Source organism: Rhincodon typus, chromosome 6 (assembly GCF_021869965.1).
Source record: "Rhincodon typus isolate 14 chromosome 6, sRhiTyp1.1, whole genome shotgun sequence".
NCBI classification, from domain to species: Eukaryota; Metazoa; Chordata; class Chondrichthyes; order Orectolobiformes; family Rhincodontidae; genus Rhincodon; species Rhincodon typus.
Window position 1 is genome coordinate 35,857,729 of NC_063337.1, and position 21,165 is coordinate 35,878,893.

At 40.7% G+C, this 21,165-nt stretch overlaps 1 protein-coding gene across 7 annotated transcripts in view; it reads right to left on the reverse strand.

Annotated features, from left to right (window-relative positions):
- The window catches only part of tnfrsf19 (tumor necrosis factor receptor superfamily, member 19), a 120,793-nt gene that overhangs the window by 10,359 nt on the left and 89,269 nt on the right, over window positions 1-21,165 (reverse strand). For all 7 annotated transcript variants that reach the window (XM_048597865.1, XM_020530496.2, XM_048597871.1 and 4 more), the window contains exons 6-8: window positions 8,092-8,256; window positions 6,177-6,302; window positions 2,439-2,541 (exon numbers count right to left, since the gene is read on the reverse strand). In XM_048597865.1, coding sequence (XP_048453822.1) covers window positions 2,439-2,541; window positions 6,177-6,302; window positions 8,092-8,256 — 394 coding nt within the window. The remainder of the gene's footprint in view (window positions 1-2,438; window positions 2,542-6,176; window positions 6,303-8,091; window positions 8,257-21,165) is intronic.

Sequence of the window (21,165 nt, forward strand, 5' to 3'; positions counted from 1 at the left end):
GACACCGATTATTTCCACTCGCTACTCATTGCCCACGCGCGGCTTATATTCCTCTGTTCATGTGTCTATCAAGATGTGCCTTAAATGTTGCTAACATGCTTGCTTCCACCACCTCCACTGGCAGTGTGTTCCAGGCACTCATCATCCTCTGGTGAAATTCCCACACTTCTCCCCTAAACTCTCCCCCTCTCACCTTGAACCTGTGCCCTCTTGTAGTTGCCTTTTCCACTCTGGGGAAAAGCCTTTGACTAACCACCTCATAATTTTGTAGACCTCTATCAGGTCGTTCCTCTTAACAGGTTTAGTTGGCTGTCAGCCACTTACGTTCAGCCTAGAGTGTCTCAGGGAAATAAAGAGCATGGGAGTCTTGCTTTATTTATCAATTCAATTCAAAATCATTTATTAAATTTTGAAAAAAATTAACACTGCTGTTTCAGAATGGTCAGAATTAATCAAAAACAACTATGGTGCAGAGATGTTAATTTTTATTATCAGAGACAGAGGGAGAAAGATGCAGAGAGAGAGATGTGAAATTAAAGTAAAAAGTAGACAGGCAGGTGGTTTCAAAAGCATATTAAGCTATTTTGAGGCCAAGACATGGAAAGAAGGGTGAAAATGAGTAGGGAAGTTGTTTGAAGGTCATAGAGTCACAGAGTTATACAGCATGGAAACAAACCGTTCGGGCCAACTCATCTGCTCCGACCAGCCATTCCAATCTGACCTAGTCCCATTTGCCAGCACTTAACGCATATCCCTCTCAACCCTTTCTATTCATATCCCATCTAAATACCTTTTAAATGTTGTAATTTTCCCGCTTCCACCACTTCCTCTGGCAGCTGTTTCATACATGCACCACCCTCTGCAAGTAAAAGTTACCCCTCACATCCTTTCCCCTCTCACCTTAAACCTATGCCCTCTTGTTTAGGACTCCCCTATCCTAGGAAAATGACCTTGGCTATTCACCCTATCCATGCCCCTCATGATTTTATAAACCTCTAATAAGGTCACCCCTCAGCCTCTGACGCTCCAGGGAAGAAACCCCCAGCCCATTCAACCTCTCGCTATAACTCAAACCCTCCAGTCCTGGCAACATCCTTGTAAATCTTTTCTGCACCCTCTCAAGTTTAACAACAATTTTACAATAGAAGGGCAACCAGAACTGCATACAGTATTCCAAAAGTGGCCTAATCGATGTCCTGTATAGCTACAACATGATCTCCCAACTCCTATACTCAGTGCTCTGACCAATGAAGGCAAACGTGCCAAACACCTTCTTCACCTGTCTACCTGAAATTCCACTTTCAAGAAACTATGCACCTGCACCCCTAAGTCTCTTTACTCGGCAACACTCCTCAAGGCCCTACCATTCACTATATAAGTCCTGCACTGATTTGCCCTACCAAAATGTAAAACCTCACATTTATCTAAATTAAACGCCCATCTGACACTCCTCAGCCCACTGACCCATCTGATCAAGGTCCTGTTGTACTCTTGAGTTACTCCTCTTCACTATCCACTACACCACCTATTTTGGTGTCATCTGCAAACTTACTAATTATACCTCCGTTATTCACATTCAAATCATTCGTATAAATGATGAAAAACAATGGACTCAGCAGTGATCCTTGTGGCACACTGCTGGTCACAGTGATGAGACTTCATATCTCTCTGCACTTTCTGGTGGGCTGATTTGAAATAAAGAGGTAGTGTGGGATTAAGCATGAAGTAAGTGAAAATGCGATAATGGAGCCAGGGTATTCTCAGGGGTTACTTTGGTAATACAGAGGGCAAGTGGTTGAGTAACAATACATCCGATGAGGTGGTAGGAATAGAAATGGGTCATACAACAATAAAGTGATTCAGGAAGTTAATGGAAACATAGCCACTTAGAACTGCATTTTACTTGCAGCCTTTGTTGTTCTGTCTCTTGTCACATAACATTGCAGCAAATCAACCAACTACACTCCTGCAACGCTCAGAAAAGAGAAAAAGTAGGATAGTACAAAGAGAAGTAAACTGACTACTGAGAGAAAAGCAGCAGAGAAGAGAAAGAAGAAACCTAATTGTAAGCAGTGGGATAATCAGCAACACAAAGACATCAGAGACAAAAAAAAAGAGACTTTCTCTATTCTGTGACCTATTGTGTGCAGTATCACAGGAGATTAATCATTTAGACTTAGTTAAATGATTCAGATTGAATTAAAACGGAGAACTGTGGATGCTGGAAATCTGAAAAAAAAAAGCAGGAAGTGCTAAATAAATTCGGCAGGTTTGGCAACTTTTGCGGAGACAGAAACAGAGTTGACATTTCGAGTTGCATGTGACTTTTTCAGAATGGCTGACTAAGATGCTACCTGAGTGAACTGGATGACAAGTTGATGTAACTAGTCAAACTGATTACAGTTGGACATAACTACTGAGGTACGTTCTGCTGTTACCTTTTGCGATTCACCAATTCAGATGGAGGATAGGTACCCTCGCTGCTGTAATCTAGACTGCAGGCATCATCAAGACAACAAGATGGAACCAGGTGAACAGGCCCTAAAAGAAAATAAATGCTGTCAACGCAGTCATTAAGAATATATTGAATAGGGAAACTTTTAGCTGGGTAATGTTCATCTATATTCATCCTTAAATAGAGAAACCTTAGAATCAATTTTACTCTGTCATTCTGTAATCTACATTAAAAGTTTTGAAATGTAAAGGGCATGGCATCTGAGGTACAACATTAATCATTTGTCCTCAAATTCCTGCCATTTGTCACTTAATACATTACAGCTGGATTTTACTCTTACGTGGGATGGATTTAGGAGGAATCCTTTAACTCCTTCCTAACACCATTTATTTGTAAGTAACATTGCACTTTCAAGTAAGGTGTTTGGGTGGGATGGTTTTCAATAAGCTGAAAAACTAAGTGTTACCATGAGAGAAAGGGTTATAGGAAGAGCAAAAGCACCCCCAAAAACTTTGGCACCAGAATCACTACCATGCTGAAGCTTGGCACCCAAGGCTTGCTATCAGTGCACTCGTGAAGCTAAGACTTCACTCACCTTCCTCGTTTTGGGCAGTACATGAAAGCCCCCCTTACATCTCGTGTGGCTCATCTGTGGTACCTACAGCCTGTCCATTTCTTCATCATCTTTTAGCTTGCACAATGCCAGAAAAATAGCAACAGGAGCACCCATAACGTGGGTCAAGTTGTCCAGTTTGTTTATGATAGTTGATTTTTTTTTTGCATAAAGTCACTTCCCCAAAAAAATGTAAAGAACGGGCTGCTTCTTTGATCTATCAAAATCAGCAACGAAGGAGTTTTGGGTGGCTACTATTTTTGTCCTCTTTTGCAGCTCATTGTTAAGCACAGCACCATGCTGTTGTATCTATAGTGCAAAGCCAGATACTTGTGCTTGTGTGCATCAATAAAAAACTGTCCCCAATTATGAGAAGAAATATGGTATTTTTTGGATTATCTGATTCATAAAATCTATCAGAAAATTAATGCCTTTAACCAAATCCCTGATATTTTGTCCAAAATTAAATCTGTGCAATACTTTGTTTAATCCTGATCAACAATTATCTTCTTTGTCATTTGAACTTGGCTGGTTTGGTGAAGTGTGTTTGTCCTTTTTGAGCAAGTTGGGAAGTATGTCCCCTGGTGTTACATTTTATATTCTTTATGGAATATTGCTGGTATGGTCAGCAATTGCTGACCATCCCTAAGTGACCTTGAGAAGGTGATGCTGAGCGACCTTCTTGAACTACTGCAGTCCATCTGGTGGAAGTACACTCACAGAGCTGTGAGGAAAGGGCTTTCAGATTTTGACCCAGCAGCCATAAAAGAGTGATTATGTAGTTCTAAGTCAAGATCATGTGTGTTGTGGAGGGGAACTTTAATGTGGTGGTGTTTCCCTCTGCTGTCTGTGTCTTTCTTGGGGATAGAGGTCATGCATTTGAAACAAACAAGGCTTGGTAATTGCCTGCAGTAAATGGTTTGCACATCAGTGGTGGAAGGAGTGAATGTTGAAGGTAGTAGATGGGATCAATCAACTAAAGTGGGCTGCTTTGTCCTGAATGGTGTTTTAGCTTTTTGAGTTGTTGGAGCTGCTTTAGGCAAATGGAAAGTATTCCATCACACTCCTGAGTTGTGCCTTGCAGCTGGTGAACAGGCTTTGGGAGACATGGAGTAAATTACTCACTGCAGAATTCCTAGACTCTGAATTGCTCTAGTACCTACAGTATTTGTATGACTGGTCTAGTTCATTCAGGCGCAGTGGTAACCCTTCAGATGATGTGATCACCTGAATCTTGGGTATTGCACCATGGAGAAGCACCAATAATTATGTTTGCCAGCTGTCACAAAACCTGGCTTTCTTGTAGAACTAGCAGAGTGACCAAGGAATCAATATTCTTCGTCCTCTGGACAGGCTGGAACTTAGTTCATTGGAGTGTAGGAGTTTGAGGAGTGACCTTACAGAGGTTTATAAAATCATGAGGGGTGTAGATAAGGTGAATGGCAGGTGTCTTTTTGCTAGGGTAGGAGACTTCAAGTCTAGGTGGCCCATATTTTTAATGTGAGAGGAGAAAGATTTAAAAAAGACAGGAGGGAAATATTTTTAAACAGAGAGTGGTTTGTGCGTGGAACGAACTTCCAGAGGAAGTGATGGGTGCAGGTACAGTTACAACATTTAAAAGACATCTGGATAAGTACATGAATAAGAAATGTTTGGAGGGATATGGGCTAAGCACAGGCAGGTGGGACTAGTTTAGTTTGGGATTATGGTGGGCATGGACTGGTTGGACTGAAGGGTCTATTTCCATGCTGTATGACTCTATGACTCTGTGCCCTTTGTCCTGTTTTGCAAGCTTATGGGATTACCATTTCAGATTCTAGGATTTCTGAAAGCAATGTTGACACATTTGGTTTAGCTAAATGATGTTTTTTTTAAAGTTGAAACTTCTAAAATCAGTGTTAAAAACCCTCTGACTTAAACAATCAACAATTCCTGGTGTTAAGAAAGCTCTTTGTTACATATCGGAAATGACGTGCAGTTGGTTTAAAGATAGATATTGGTACATACTCAACCTATGCTGACAGACATTTTAATAATATTAACACCAGGAATTATGTTAGCAATGTGGGAAGGTTCCAAGTCAGTTCAGTAAAAAAAAAATACCTGATTGAAATATCAGATTGTTGAATCAATTAATATTCCACACAATATTAAGATTTGATCATCCTTAAATAACTGATACAGTTGAATTGATATTTAAGCGTTGTGTCCTTATTGAATCCCTCTTTGTTATTTTCTCTCTCTCCTTTGGTTCTTTTGTACTATGATCAAAAGGGGCAGGCAGATGGCCTACTCCCAGGACTCTGTGAAAGCTGCTTTGTAATTATTTCCTTGGAGGCGCAAGGGCCTGTCTGGATAAGTCCGTTCCCAATTCTTCCTTTTATTCTGAGAAAGTAGTTGCGAGTCTCTTGGCAGGAAACTTCCCAGCTCTGTAGTTAACTTCCTATTGGGAGAATTATCCAATGATACCCAGAATCTCCCAAAGATTACTCACTGCTGTGCATACTTACTGCAGAACGACAAAATATGAAGAGAAAGCTTCCATGCAGAGACAACAGTATAACTGCTGCGAATGTAACTCCGTGTACAGCTTCCGTGAGTGGAGCATGGCAGGCAGTATTAGTTTCCACCTCCAAGTCCAAGATGAAACATTGGCAGAGTCTCTGCTGTAACTTGATCATAGGGAGAAGGATAGTAATTGAGCCAGCCTCGTTTCAATGACAAACAAGATAAATTGTTTATCCGTTTTACCACAAAAAAAAGCACTCATTTAATTTTGGTCAAACAGCAAAGATCTTGTCATGGGTATTAATTCAATGAAATTACTTACATTTGTGAGGTTTTATATATCAGGAAAGAAAAACACAAATACTGTTTCTTTCATCAACTGGACATGTTTTATGTTCCTGTTAACAATGCACACAAACACAATGAAAACTGCAATTTTTGCAGACCCGCTATTTGCACATTCATCTAATATTGCACATAAAAGGTGATCATCAACTGCCTTAAACACTTCAGACAAGCCACATCATTCAACTACAATAGGAGTGTTGACAAGTCTCCTTGAATAAAGAAGTCCGCTGAGGATTCTTTCTTTATGCCTACCATAAGCCTGTGCTGGACCTTGTTGACAGTGTGTGCAGGTTCTCTGTGGACTCAGATTAATCCTCCGTCTGTCAAAGGAAGACAGTTCCGCCCCATTTAATGGAGCATCCTGCAGCCTCATTGACCCTTTGAGAGTAGAAGAGAGAGAGAGAGAAAAGCTATAAAGAAATGATGTTCACGACAGACCTTCATGATTCCCTTAAACAGTTTCAGTCAGTCATACCCTCCCTTTAGAATATTTCATGGTCATTCATTTGTTGATTTGGCCACAACATTTTTTTTTCAAATATTCAGTTTTTCCTGAGGTCACAGCAACAGAAATAGTATTTTGAGATAAAAAGTTCTGATTGCAAACATGAGGCCTGTATTAGCCTCTATTTGAAACAAAACAATATGGCATGCCAGGGAATACCAATTTATCCAAAAATCTCAAATACTTAAAGACACTGAAAGTGAGACTTGTTGGATTTTTCTTGCATCCAATGCGTGCACACATGGTGATGCTAAAACAAGCATTAATATTATTGAAGCATCATGACTTTTTGTAAAGAACATAGTAAAGAATATTCTAGACATTTGTGTTCCTCCAAACCAAAGATACTTCAAATGAAGCCACAGGCATTATATTGTGAAGATGGTTAAAATATTTAAATACACACACCCAGGTCTGCAATCAACATACTGAAAACTTTTAAGACTTGCATGGTTCGTTTTATTTAAAATCAATCCTCATTTTAAACAAAAGCCACTAGTGAAACATTGCAATTCTTTCTGCACTTATTGCATCAGATTACTGCACATGGTTCATCTGATGGGGTTGGTCACTTCAGTGGGATTTTTGTTCAGCCTCAGAGACAGTTTTAATATAACATAATTGAAAACATATGCAAACTTTTTTTTTGAAGCTTAGGAGTCTTCTCAGCCAGGCCTGGACCTAATCACTGTGCTAGACAGGTCATCTGCCTCCCAGATCAATCTTCAAAATACACAACTTGTTTGTCTAAATACAATAAAACTGCTGTTTACGGGTGGTCTGCATCCTTATGCTTGATGTTAGCAGCAATTTATGGGCAAGCTTCAGATCCAATCGCAAATGATGCTTGTACAACAGAAAGCTGTTCCATTTTTCTGTCTATTGGGAGCAGTGCTGTTAACTGCATTTGGTTAAAAGAAAGACTGAGAAGAAAATGAGATTTCCCCATGATCATATTCATAGCCACCAAGCCAGCTGCAGGACTATCACATTGAGCTTTGGAAAGTACTTTCTATGTCCGTTATGCACACAGATTTTGCTATATTTTGAACTTTATGTATATAGATTGGGAGGTTTCCAGTTTCTTGAGAAGCACACTACTCTCCAATCTCATTGAAAGAATGGCAAGTGATCAAGCAAAAACAGGAATTGCCGAGGAAATTCAGCATGGTAAGGCAGCATCTGTGGAGAGCAAGCAGAGTCAACGTTTCGGGTCCAGTGACCCTTCCAGTTCTGAAAAGGGTCACTGGACCTGAAATGTTAACTCTGTTTTCTCTCCACAGATGCTGTCGGACCTGCTGATTTCTCCAGCAATTTCTGTTTTTGTTTCAGATTTCCAGCATCCACAATTCTTTGTTTTCGGTGCAGTAAGTTCAATTTGATTTTTCTGTTAAGATACTCGGTTCAATTGATTCATGCACAGATCTCCATTCGAGTCACTGGATATCACAAAGAAAGGTTCCATTTCTCTGTCTCTGGCACATGAACATTTGTACCAATTTTACTACGTCCCTCACCTTTGAAGAGATCAGTTAGCTGACCACAGACCAGAAATTAAACCTGTAATTTCCTTAGGCTCCACAGCTACATCCTAGATTAGCAAGTGCATAATCTAATAAACCACTTTGGGAAGTTAGAAACATTGTTATAAGATAAACTTACAACTGGGCTTTTTCTCCATAAATTGCTTCTTGCAGTAGATGACGCACAGAATAAGGAGAGCCAGCAAAACCATTGCCAAAGCACTGCATATCACAGCTGCTAATGCAGTATCACGAGGGCTGGAAGCAGTTGATGGGATCTTCACCAGGTTTACTCTGGTGCTACCTAAAACCAGGAACAAGTGAAACAGCACATTAGGAATCACAACAAGACCTTAACACCTTGAATCCCATGCCTCAGCCAGAAACCAGAGCTATACCAACTTCCATTTTGCATTGCGTTTACATTGATGCACATTAAAATATTTAGTGTTGACAATGCTTTAAACCCTTTTCCATTCATATGTTGGGGTGACGTTTTAACAATTCCAAATTTCAAATATGTCAGTTGCTATTACATTATTTTAGTTGAATAGATTTAATGATTATTATGCAGGACTGGAAATGTCCCTGCAAAGAAATTAGTGCCTGAAATGGTCAAATGACATCAGGATATAAAGGCTTGTTGCTGTGAGGAGCTGACCAGTCTTCAGTGTGTATATCAGTAATGGTTAGTATCCACAGCATGTTGCTAAAGCAGTCTTGTGTATTTACTTTTAAGTCAAGCCTGATATCTCACGAGAGAATCATGCATCTTAGATGTAATGTAACCAGCTACTAAGTAGTGTGTAATAAATCTATTTACTATTCATCAACATGAATCCACCATCAGCTTGATATCTCAAGTGGGCATGTTATCAAAAGTCTAGCTTATACCTAAAAGAAGGATTTGTGTTGGTGAATCTATCCAAGATATCCCAGATCATATCTGACATTATAAGATGGTGACTGAAGTAAGGACCTCTCAATTATAAGATGCAGATAGCATTGGCCTCCACTGTCTCCAATTATAAGATGAAGTGTTACAAAGTCTGCTATGTCACATGCTCTGATCCAAGGTTCGAGATGCTAGCTCATACCTTGAGAATGAAGTCTGGGATGATCAGCTACTATCTGTGCGGATACAAGCCAATCCATCCTTTGGAGACAGAATTGCAGTTTGCTCTTCTGACTCAAGTCTCCAAACTACATTAAGGCCACAATAATTTCTTTTTGCTTTAATCATAACATGAACTTTGAAACAATGATTTGCTTGTAATGTAATGGATAGATACAGTTTTCTACACAGACAATAAGTGAGATTAAGGAAGTGGATTTGAGGATTGTCAGATCAGCCATGATCTCACTGAGTGGCAGAATGAATTTGATGGGCTGAATGGCCTACTTTTATTCCTATGCCTTATGGTCTTAGGGACACTGGTATCCAAGGGACAAGTTGTACAAAGTTGCTGGCCTGAACAATTTCAGTGAGTTTAGGCTGAAAGAACAGCCCATGTTGGCCTTTCACTGTAATTACTTGACTACAGGTTTGTCAGTTTCCCCCTTTATCCTGCTCATATCAGGGCCACGTCCCTGCCCTGCATTCACCTTCTCCTCTCCAGCCAGCTGCAATATGCTGAATAAGGCTCTTAAATGCCTTTTAAATAGCCACAATTGGCTTCCCATCAGACCAACAGTGATTCTTTGCTGAACTGTGGAGAAAGCCGTGAACAGGTTGGGTCACTTTGAGATCCGGTCCATTGCCATTTTCCAGACTGTTCCCTGTCCTGACTTGTTCCTAATCCTGCCTCTACCAGGCTATCAGAACTACAGAACATTTCCATCACTTTCCGTTTCTCTTGCTACTTTTCACGTTGTGCTTGGATAATAACAATGTAAGGGCAAAGTTCACGTGGTAAATATATACAATGCTAGAACAGTACCTGAAAAAACAGCACATGCAAAGTTAATTTTTAGCTTTCATGCTTTTTGGTGGATCACTGGACAAGCTACATGTAAGTCAGCAAAGAAAATAAAACGTGCAGTATTACCCTCTATGGCTGAGTCAAATGACTCAATGGCTGTCAAAAGTACAGGTTACATACCATGCCAAGAACTTGATACCTTTCACTACAAGGTTATTTTTGGGTGAGGAGAGGGGGACTTCTTTTGTAGGTTCCATACGCCTATTAGAGGAACTATGGTCATTCCCCATGCTTTAATCCTCTCCCACTGGGCTCTTAAACCAAGTCTCCCAACACCACATGACCTTGACTTGGGACCCAGACTTACCAGGATTACTCAGTTTTGTGGGACCACTTGTAATCCTTGTAGTAGCAGCCACCTCCAGCTTCACTGCTGGGATTACAGAGTTACCAGCGTCTGATTGATAGGCAGTTCTCTATGGCAGGACTCCCTCATGAGAGGGGGCAATAGTCTCACCTTAAAGCAATTAATGCAGCTTCCAATATTAGATTGCTTCAGGACAGCAATTGGAATCATGAGCATGCTCTGCTTTGAAATTTTAGCTGGCTAGTAATGGGAGGTCAGCTGGAAACCAAGGCATTAGGAAAATCTAGTCATTATCTCATTTGCCATCGAAATCAAGCATCTGGGAAAAAAATAGCATATGACTTCATGCTACTACATGAGATAAATGTAGGCTGAGAACCTTGCGCAAGATCTAGAAACCATTCCACTGAGTCTTTTCGTTTTGTGTTTTTATTTTCTTATTTTGGGGTACACAATTTATTTGTAATTTGATAAACAGATCATAGGCAAGTGATGTAGTGCCAAGCTCTGTTGTTCTTCTGAGGTCAGAGATGTAAATCCATTACAGATCTGAGTTTCAGAATCTTGCCAACATGTGTAAAAACTCACAAGTGACAAAACAGTATGATTATGCCAAAATCCTGGACATTAAAATACAACCCTTGCTATGTACAACATTTAAACTCCCACATACAAACAAGTGATTTCCAGATATACAAGTAAAACATGTTTCTCATATACAAAGGCTGAGATTGATCATAGACCAAATTTCAGCCACTCCCTCATTGTCCATGTGCCTTTTTTTCAACTATCCTGGAAGCTTAAGAGCCGCAATGTTTCATCCTCAGAACTTTACAATGCAAGGACTGGACGACCAGTGATAGCTGAACCCTGACTGTTACTAAAGGCTAATCCTGGTCTAACCTCCCCCATCAGGGAATTGCTTTTCCAACTCTTTCCTGTTTGGCACAGTGGAAAGGACTGAAGTGGAATGAAAGGCAAAACTTGTTTTGGGTGCAAATGTGCAATGTCAAAAGGACACTGTTTACCAATTTGTTCTGTATAAAATTGTACCTATTAGAAGTGGTTGCTGTATGTATTGATCTTGGTTCTTTGCAGGTCACCCTCCTTGCTTCTACAGGGAGGGCTTTGTGATACAATTCTGATTTTTGTTTGCTGGTTGAGACCTTTTCCTGTTTTTGGAGAAAAGCCCCTAAATGCTCACAATGCAAAAAATTTGTTGAAAATCAGAAAATGTTTACATTTTGTAATTCGTGTACCTTCTCATTTGAAGTAGCACCACCAGGCACCAATGGCATGTTTGCTTTACATATTAACATTAAAATTGGGGCTTGATGCTTACAGTACCTGAATAAAATTGCAGGATAGGGCTCTCTTTTAACAGGCTTTTGCAGCATTCCTAAGTACACATTGCATCCCAATTTAAGCTTATAATAACCCAAATGGAACTTCAGTAGTCATTGGTTGTGATTCCTCAGTGGGAAGGTTCAGAACAAAGGAGCATAAACTTGAACATTAGAGCTCTACCATTCAGGGCTGATACCAGAATGCAATTCACACAATGGAAAGTGGCCAGCTGCCAGCCCATCCTCCCAAAAAGGCACTGAGGCTAAGTCAATTTGAATTTTTAAACTTGAGATTTATGGTACTAAAGTGGGTAGATGGATTAAAATACATAATCTACTGAATAGCAGAAGTGACTTGAAGGGCTGAATGGCCTGTTCCTGTGAGGACATAATGGATAACCTCCATGAATTGTTTTCAAGCTGGAAAACAAACCTACAAGTCTAAACAGTAATTTCTGACGTGTGTGCTGTACTTGCAGTTACACCCAAAAAATCCTGTCTCTGTACTTACTGAATGGTGACAGGCAGAATCTTGAACTAGGACGGGTAACAACTGAGGCTGGAGTTGACTCATGAGAATTCTTGCAAAGTCCTTTGAAATTATTTAAACAAATAATAAAAAGAATGATATGATTAAGCTAATCTCCACTGAATGTGAATTGTTAAGTGGGCTATACACCAGTGGTGGGAGGATGTCACCTCAGTGTATATGTTGAAATAATGGATTTGGCTCTAGTTTCCTATTTAGATGCTCAAACCTGCCTGGTCTTATGTTTTATCCAATGTTGCTTTGACCCAATATAACATCGAGCAAATTTTCTTTTACAGAATATATGATGATTTTGCTGCACATTTACAAAACTCTTAAAACAACGTAAAGCTCTTAGTCCTGTTAATATTTTGCAGGGGTGGGGCAGCAGCAGGAATGAATAAATGCTATCTCAATCCCAACTTTTACTTGAATGAGATGCTGCAAGGCAAAAACATATTACTATTTAAAACTGCCAAAGCTTAAGAACAATAAATCCGAAATGAACAAAATCTCAGTACTGACAGATCTGGATACAGATCATCTTTGTAACAATTTCATCAAAAATGAAGATGATTGGCCTCGGAGGCACAGTTTCACAGATGAAAATCCTGGAACAAAGATATCTACTTAAAAGAAATGTACAGAACATTAAAAAAAATTTGTTGTTGATGTACGTTTTGATTAGAAACCTAAACTTTTGACTGGCTGTCCTTTCTAGCAACATAGGTAGTAACTTAAGAACTAAGTATTGAGTTGTTGATGACAATAATGTAAAAATGTACGGTTGTAGATTGTACTGTTGGTCTGACATTAATTGAACGTTCCTAATCTGTTATTTTAGTTACTTTTCACCTTAACATAAATGTTGCTCTGTGAATGAACTTAACAAAGAGATAACAGTTGTGTGTTCACTATTCAAATTATAGAATCCCTTCAGTGTGGAAATAGGCCCTTCAGCCCAACAAATCCACACTGACCCACAGAGCATGCCACCCAGACCCATCCCCCTATAACCTACCTAATCTACTCATCGCTGAACACTAAGGGCAATTTAGCATGGCCAATCCACCTAACCTGCACATCTTTGGACTGTGGGAGGAAACCAGAGCACCTGGAGGAAACCCACGCAGACGGTGGGAGAATGTGCAAACTCCACACAGCTAGTTGCCCGAGAGTGGAATCGAACCCAGGTCCCTTGTGCTGTGAGGCAGCAGTGCTAACCACTGAGCTACCATACCACCAAATTATTTTTATTTATTTGACTTTCAACCAGAAATTAAGCTTGCATTATAAAATTCAATTTTAGAAAAAGTTGTGGCTCATGAAATTTGTTTTATTTTAAATTGAAAATGCCTAAGCTTAGATTTTGTAGAAATGGCATCAATGATATGACAATGAATACATTTCCTCTAATATTAGATCTTCAGCAGCCAGAGAAACAGGTGGGAATGCGCTGGTATGCCGCTTGGTGTGCGTGGACCTTCAGGGCAGTTGCGCGGTGGGTGTTTTGCTCCTTACCCTCCTGGTGTTGGAATTGGGCACAGCACCCCTTCTTGCCAGATGTTACAAAGTCAAGAAGCAATTTGAACATCTCTTCTAGACCAGGACCTAGGTTTGCAGGGGCGCAAATCATCCTCGTAAAATGTTAAAACAAAACCCATTAGACTGGGAAGTCAGTCTTTTTCTGTAAATAAATTCTGCTCCAAGCTGCAGAGATACATGCTTTGTGGCGTTGCAATTTGGATGGTTGGGCAAGGATAGTGGCCTCAAGTCAGATGGTCAGGGAGGTACCAGGAGGATCAGGGAGCAGGAAGCAGGATTGGTAGCTAGTAGGAGGGACTGTAAATAGAAATATACATTTTTTAAAAATCAAACTTTATTTTAGAAGTTATTTCATTGACCAACATAGGAATATTTCAACTAATTTTCTGTGTTTTTTCTTGTTAAGGAAGGTCCTAAAGAATCTGACTCCAACATTAACATTGATTCCTAGTGGAACCCATGTTTTACTTATCTTGTTTCACTCAAAAGTCACAATGTTCAAGAATGAAACCACAACTCTGAGTGAGCACTTATGGTACTTTTAAACTCTTTCTCCAATTACTCATTTTCCCTTCTTTTTGCAAGATGTTTCCAGCCTCTTTATGTTTTCCCATTCACTAATTGAGAGTCTCCTGTTCCAAACCCCCACTGATTCTGCTCTAGTGGACGTTCACTGAAAGATTTTATACCAGACGTGTAGCACAGCCGACGGGACAGCATTACAGAATCTCCAGGATATCTAATACTAGTGAAGATCTAACAAACAGTGCCTGTCAATTTGGTGTTAGGTTAAAACCACCTATTTCAGTCACTTATGTACTTCTGTGCTTAGTTACTGAGCGGGGCACAGTACATCAAGGAACACTGGCATCAGCCACCAAATGATAACAGAGCAAGAAAAACTAAAACCTGTTAAGCATAAAAGCAGCTCAAAAAGGTATACGGCACTTTTCTTCTGCATTATTTTTCTTTCCCCATCTTGATGCCTCCTTCAATTTAGTTGATAATATCTGAAGCTAGCTGTATAGGGCACTAAAGCCACTCTGTTCCTTTGTATAGCTGCCAACTCTTCTTTATTTCCCGCAAGCATCACTTCCTGCTTGAATAGAATTCCATAATCCTTCAGAGACAACGCTATGTATTAGCTCATTGCAAATACGTCTGTGGTCAATGAGGTCTCCAGTACAAAACGGTTACTAATCTACAGCTTCTTTCAAAGGTATAGGTAAACTACTGGTAACGATGCTACAATTATTGTGCAGCAATCATTGATTAAAAAGAAAATTCTATTTGATGGATTCTGCTCCCTTTTTTTGATCCAAGTTGCTTGACAAAAGCACTCCAGATTTTTTATTGTAATTGCTAATTCTAAAGAAGATGAATCATTAGTATCAAAACAATGGAGAAGAGTCTGGCCTCTCCTATTATAAATCTGTTGGCACACGATTATGTCATGTGCATTTACCTTTGTTCCTAAGCCTGAACAACTTATTATGTCTTTAATTAAGACTTTTAGCATCACGTATAATGTTGATTATTGACATGTTCGCACTTTCAATTAAATAAAGGGAGTAAAACATTAAGACCTGTAAATATTTGTAATGCGAGACTAATTTTACTACTTACTTAACAATCCTGTTTGAAATAATCAAATGTAGTAATCAGATCAAGGACAACTAGGGACAGGCAATAAATGCTGGCCAGCCAGTGATGCCCACATTCCACAAATGAATAAAAAAAATGAAGAATTTTAAAACAAAAATTGGTTTATTTTGAATGAATTTTCATTATTGGTTGATGTTTTTAAAAGATTTGTTCATAAGGTGTGGCATATCCATCATATCTTAAATAAAAGCAAAGAACTGTGGTTGCTGAAAATTTGAAGTAAAACCAGAAAATGCTACAGAAACTCAGCAGGTTAGGCAGTATTTCTGGAAAGAGAAACAGGTTTAACACTTAAAGTCCAACACAACACTTCTTTGAATTTGAAGGGAGATGAAAAATGATTTTTTTTATGCTGCAAAATGCTGACTGGGTGATCATTTTGCAGAAGATGTCCATACTCTCTGTAAGAAGGAGCCTGACCATCCAGTTGCTTACAATTTCAATAATAATCTTGCTCTTATGCTCTCATTTCTGTCTCAGACCTGCTGCAGTGCTCCAGTTAGGCCTCCCTGATGGAGGAACATCACCTCATTTTTAGCTTAGGCACTCTACAGCTTTCAAGGACTCAACATTGAGTTTGGCAACTTCAGACCATGAACACTGTCCTACACTTTGATTCCACCCTCTGACCCTCCATGTCATGTTTGCATGAGTCTGCTCTTAGCAAAATGAACCTATTTTCTACTGTTCACATCCACGGTTAACACCTATTTTGTCATCCACACATCTTCTCTAATACTATTTGCAATCCCTTTGTCTTTGTTCTGTGCACTCTCACCATTTGCTCCACTTGCTCTTCCTTCACCTTCTGTCACAGCAGACAAATGAGCATCTCACACTCTCTACAAAGGCAAAATACTGTGGTTGCTGGAAATCTGAACAAAAAAAACAGAATGCTAGAGAAACTCAGCAGGTCTGGTATCACCTGCGGAGACAGAAACAGAGTTAACATGTTGAGTCCAGTATAACTTCTACAGAAATGCAGGTGATATTGACTTCTGGAGTCTGTGTGGAACAGTAGTGAAAGAACGTATAGTGACATGACAAGATGAAGGATGTTAAGTAAACAAGCCAATCCAGTAGCTGCATGATCGTATTACCAATACTAGTTGTTTTATTATTCCAAACTTATGTTATTAACTCAATTTAAATTCCTTAGCTTCTTTGATGGAATTTGAACTCATATCTTTGATATGTTAGTTCAGGCATTTGGTACTAGTCCAGTAGTATAATCACTGTGTTATCATACTGGGGGATATCATTTGCATATTTTATTTTTCAAGGTATCTGATTATCTCAAAAAGAGGAGGAAGCAACGAGTAGCTAAGTAACTGCACAGTAAAAGTGGCTTAGAAGTTAACAACATTTCCACTGATTCTTTGTTGCTACAAGACAATAATATTGAGTCAGTACTCTTTGTCTGCTTCCTGTTCAGAAACAGCTCCGAACAGATTTCACAGCCTGCAAGTACCCTGTATCGCACGTACTACTGAGAGAGTAAACTCCCTAGCATGCTTGGAAATTCATGTTTCATATGTGCTACACACCCCTCCCAATACATTGGGGCAGATACAATTTTCTCCTATTCCTTCACTGCAGTAGAGACTGGAAGTATCTGATGTATACACTACATAATATACTCTGCTAAACACTTTGGGAAGAATCTTCACAGCCCCTAAACAGTGGGGACATTGGTGAGTGAAACGGTAAGATGTGGTGAGATTGGAAGAAATGGATTCTGGACATTGAGGAAAAGAAAGTTTGAAACCAGGTTTTGAACAGCAGAATCTCACCAGAGAGTGGTGAGAAGCCTACTTGCATCTATTTGCATGTATTAGCATTCCCATTAGCCCCAAATGTTCCCTCATTGATATCCCATTCTTCCTGACTGCAGTTAAAATGAAAACAGATGTGAAAGTCACCTAGCTGGTACCTGGTGATTCTACCTTGCTGCTTGCTCCTTGGGACTTCATCTTAGATAGCAGTCACCAACATCTCAAGGCACGTTCCATGCACAGTGACTGCCCTCAGCCTGCCCAGAGTGTGGTAGTGTTGGGTACAATAAACTACATAGGACTGTATTGGTATCTGCTTCTCATAAATGCAACTTCTTTTTGTGATCTTTTCTCTGTTTTTGGCGTGGTTGAATGAAAGTGAATGTTTTCAACCGTTTGCGTGCTTTCCAGCATATGATATTCCTACATGGGACAGTGGAAAGTTGTTATGCTATGCTGGTGTAATGGAAAGAGCAACACTCTCCTGTACTCGGTTTCTAAGATGAAGTGGTACTAAGGATTGGTAGTCGTAGTTTGATTCTCATAGCTGCAATTACAAGACAATCAATCAGACAGATGATGATGTAAAAAGGCAATACGTTTACAAATATGATTTTGGATTTGCAAGAAGTGTCACCCATGTCACCCAAGTAGCTTCCTTCCCTTTCCCATCTTACTAGATGCCCTGTGAGGGGCAGCTCATGGCTGGCAGTACTGGGCCTGGTGCACAGCTGGTACCAGCCTTGGAAATCTGGGAAGGTCTGGCAGCGGCAAATATTCTTCTCCTTTCTGAGCACATGATAGATGGAGTGGGGCACCATAGAGACATGGTGCATAGCTAATAGAGCAAACTGCAGAGAATATCATGAGAGAATCCGCTGGAGTTCATGGAGAGAAATAGTCCATGAAACTTCCCGAAATTGACTGATTGATTGATTTATTATTGTCACATGTACCAAGATACAGTGAAAAGTGCTGTTTTGCATTCTATAAAGGCAGATCGTACCATACAAAGTGCATCAGGGTAGCAGAACAGAGTGCAGAATGCAGCGTTACAGTTGCAGAGAAGGTGCAGAGAGAGAGAGATCAGAATTAATATTTGAGAGGTCCGTCAAAAGTCTGATGACAGTGGAGAAGAAGCTGTTCTTCAATCTGGTCATACGTGTATTCAAGCTTTTATATCTTCTGCCCGATGGACGAGGGTGGAAGAGAGTATAACCAGGGTGGGAGGGGTCTTTGATTATGTTGGTTGCTTTTCCGAGGCAGCGGGAAGTGTAGATCGAGTCAACAGATAGAAGGCTGGTTTGCGTGATGCACTGGGCTGCGTTCACAACTCTTCTGTAGTTTCTTGAGGTCTTGGGAAGAGCAGTTGCCATGCTGTGCTGTGATACATCCAGATACGATGCTTTCTATGGTACAACAATAAAAATTGGTCAGAGTCTTTGTGGACATGCTGAATTCCCTTAGCCTCCTGAGGAAATACAGATGTTGTTGTGTTTTCTTGACCATCGCATCGATGTGGGTGGACCAGGACAGATTGCTGGTGATCATCTCTGGACCATCTCCACCTCAGCACCATTGATGCAGACAGGGTCATGTCCTCCTCTCTGCTTCCTGAAGTCAATGACCTGCTCCTTCTTTTTGCTGACATTGATGGAGAAATTATTTTATTTACACCATGCCACTAAACACTCAATCTCGTTCCAGTACTCTGTCTTGTCGTTGTTTGAGATCTGACCTGCAACAGTAATGTCCTCAGCAGACTTGTAAATGGAGTTGAGGTGGAATTTGTCCACACATTTGAGAGGGTATAAGGAGTATAGTAGGAGGCTGATAATGCAGCTCTGTGGGGCACTGGTGTTGAGGATGACGGTGGAGGAGGTGTTGTCGCTATTCCTACTGATGACGGTCTATAAGTTGGGAGGTCACGGATTCAGTTACAGAGTGGGGAGCCAAGACCTAGGTCTCAGAGTTTAGAGGTCGGTTTGTTCGGAATTATGGTATTGAAGGCGGAAATGTCGTCAATAAATATGAGTCTGACATAGGTATCTTTGTTATCCAGATATTCCAGGGCTAAGTGTAAAGCCAGGGAGATGGCCTCTGCTGTGGAGCTGTTGTGCCAGTAGGCGAACTGCAAAGGATCAAGGCAGTTTGGTAGACTGCAGCTGATGTAAGCTATGACTAGCCTCTCGAAGCACTTCATAATGATGGAGGTCAGAGCCACAGGGCAGTGTCATTAAGGCACATTGCATGATTTTTCTTTGGCACCAGGGTGATGGTAGTCATCTTGGAGCAGGTGGGGATGTCCGATTATAGTAAGGAAAGGTTAAAGATGTCTACGAATACTCCCGATCAGCTGGTCTGTACAGGATCTGAATGCATGGTTGGAGACTATATCCAGGCCAGTCATTTTCCATGGGTTAATTCTCAAGAAAGCCAACCTAACATCTGCGATGGTGACTGAGGGTACAGGTGCATCCGAGGCTGTTGGCAAAGGTGATATTGTTTCACTGCCCTTCTCTTCAAAGCAAGTGTAGAATGCATTAAGCCCACTGGGTTCGGGATGTACTGTTGCCGTGATTCACTTTGTAGTCTGTTTTGTCATGTAACCTTTGCCACAAATGATGGGTGTCCATGAGGTCGGTCTGTGTCTCAAGCTTAGTTTGGTACTGCCGCTTGGCATTCTCTGATGGCCTTATGAAGGTCATAGCTGGATTTCCTGTATAGGTCAGGGTTGCCCAATGTGAACAGCTCAGACCTGAACTTCAGCAGGGAGTGGTTCTCCCGATTCATTCATGGTTTCCACTTGTGGAACATTCGGATTAGCTTCTTCAGCACGCAGACTTCTACCTGCTTACTAGCAAAGTCTGTAACTGTAGTAACATGCTCGTATAGGTTGGCCACTGAGTTCTTGAATATGGACCAGTCAACCGACTCTAAGCAGTCCCATAGAAGGCCTTCCATTGCCTCAGACCAACACTGCACTACTTTCTGTACTGGGTCCTCATGCTTCAATTTCTGCTTGTAAGCTGGGAGGAGGAGCACAGCGTTGTGATCTTATTTTCCAAAATGTGGATGAAGGATGGAGCAGAAGGCATCTTTGATAGTTGTGTAGTAATGATCAAGGATGTTTGGACCTCTAATGGCGCTGGAGACATGTTGATGGTATTTTGGTAGCACGTTCTTGAGGTTGGCCTACTTGAAGTCACAGGCTATGATGAACAAGTCCTTGGGGTACACTGTCTCAAGACTGTTTATAGTATTGTAAACTTTGTCAAGTTTCACATCACTTTCACATGGGTTGGGACATAGACCACTGTCAGGATAGCGGAGGTGAACTCACGCGACAGGTAGTAGGGATGGTAATTCACTGTTAGATATTCCAGGTCCGGGGAGCAGCTCCTCACCAGGGTCGCCATGTCTGAGCACCAAGGGGTGTTTAGGACACAGATCCCAACTCCCCTGGCCTTGCTCAAGGATGCTGGGTGGTCCATTTGGTGAAGTGAGAAGCACTCAGGTTGTGAGGCATAGTCCAATGTAACAGGAGTGAGCCATATCTCTGCAAAGCAAAACACATAGCAGCCTTTGGAAGTTAAGACCTATTTCATCAAGTCTCCACCCCACCAGAACCATCGTCTAATGTTGTCAGAGATAGCAGGAACTGCCGATGCTGGAGTCTGAGATAACAAGGTGTGGAGCTGGATGAACACAGCAGGCCAGGCAGCATCAGAGGAGCAGGAAAGCTGACGTTTCGGGTCTGGACCCTTCTTCAGAAATGTTGTTAGCCTTGTAAAATGAGATTCCACAATTTACCTCACTGAAATCAAAAATCCTAGAAATATACAGTAGGAGCTGCTGGGTTGCTGAGGAAGTCTGGTGCCCTTATTAAGTCAAATCTTCTGTCACAAGTTAAAAACAACCTGTAACGTGACGCAGATGGCTAAAAGGTTTGACAGCAATCAATGATTTTGATGTAAACAATAATCAATAGGTTTGATGAATGAAATCACAGAATTTTGCATCAGCATGGGTGAGAGAAAGGGGTAGCTCTGCCTGTAGCTTTT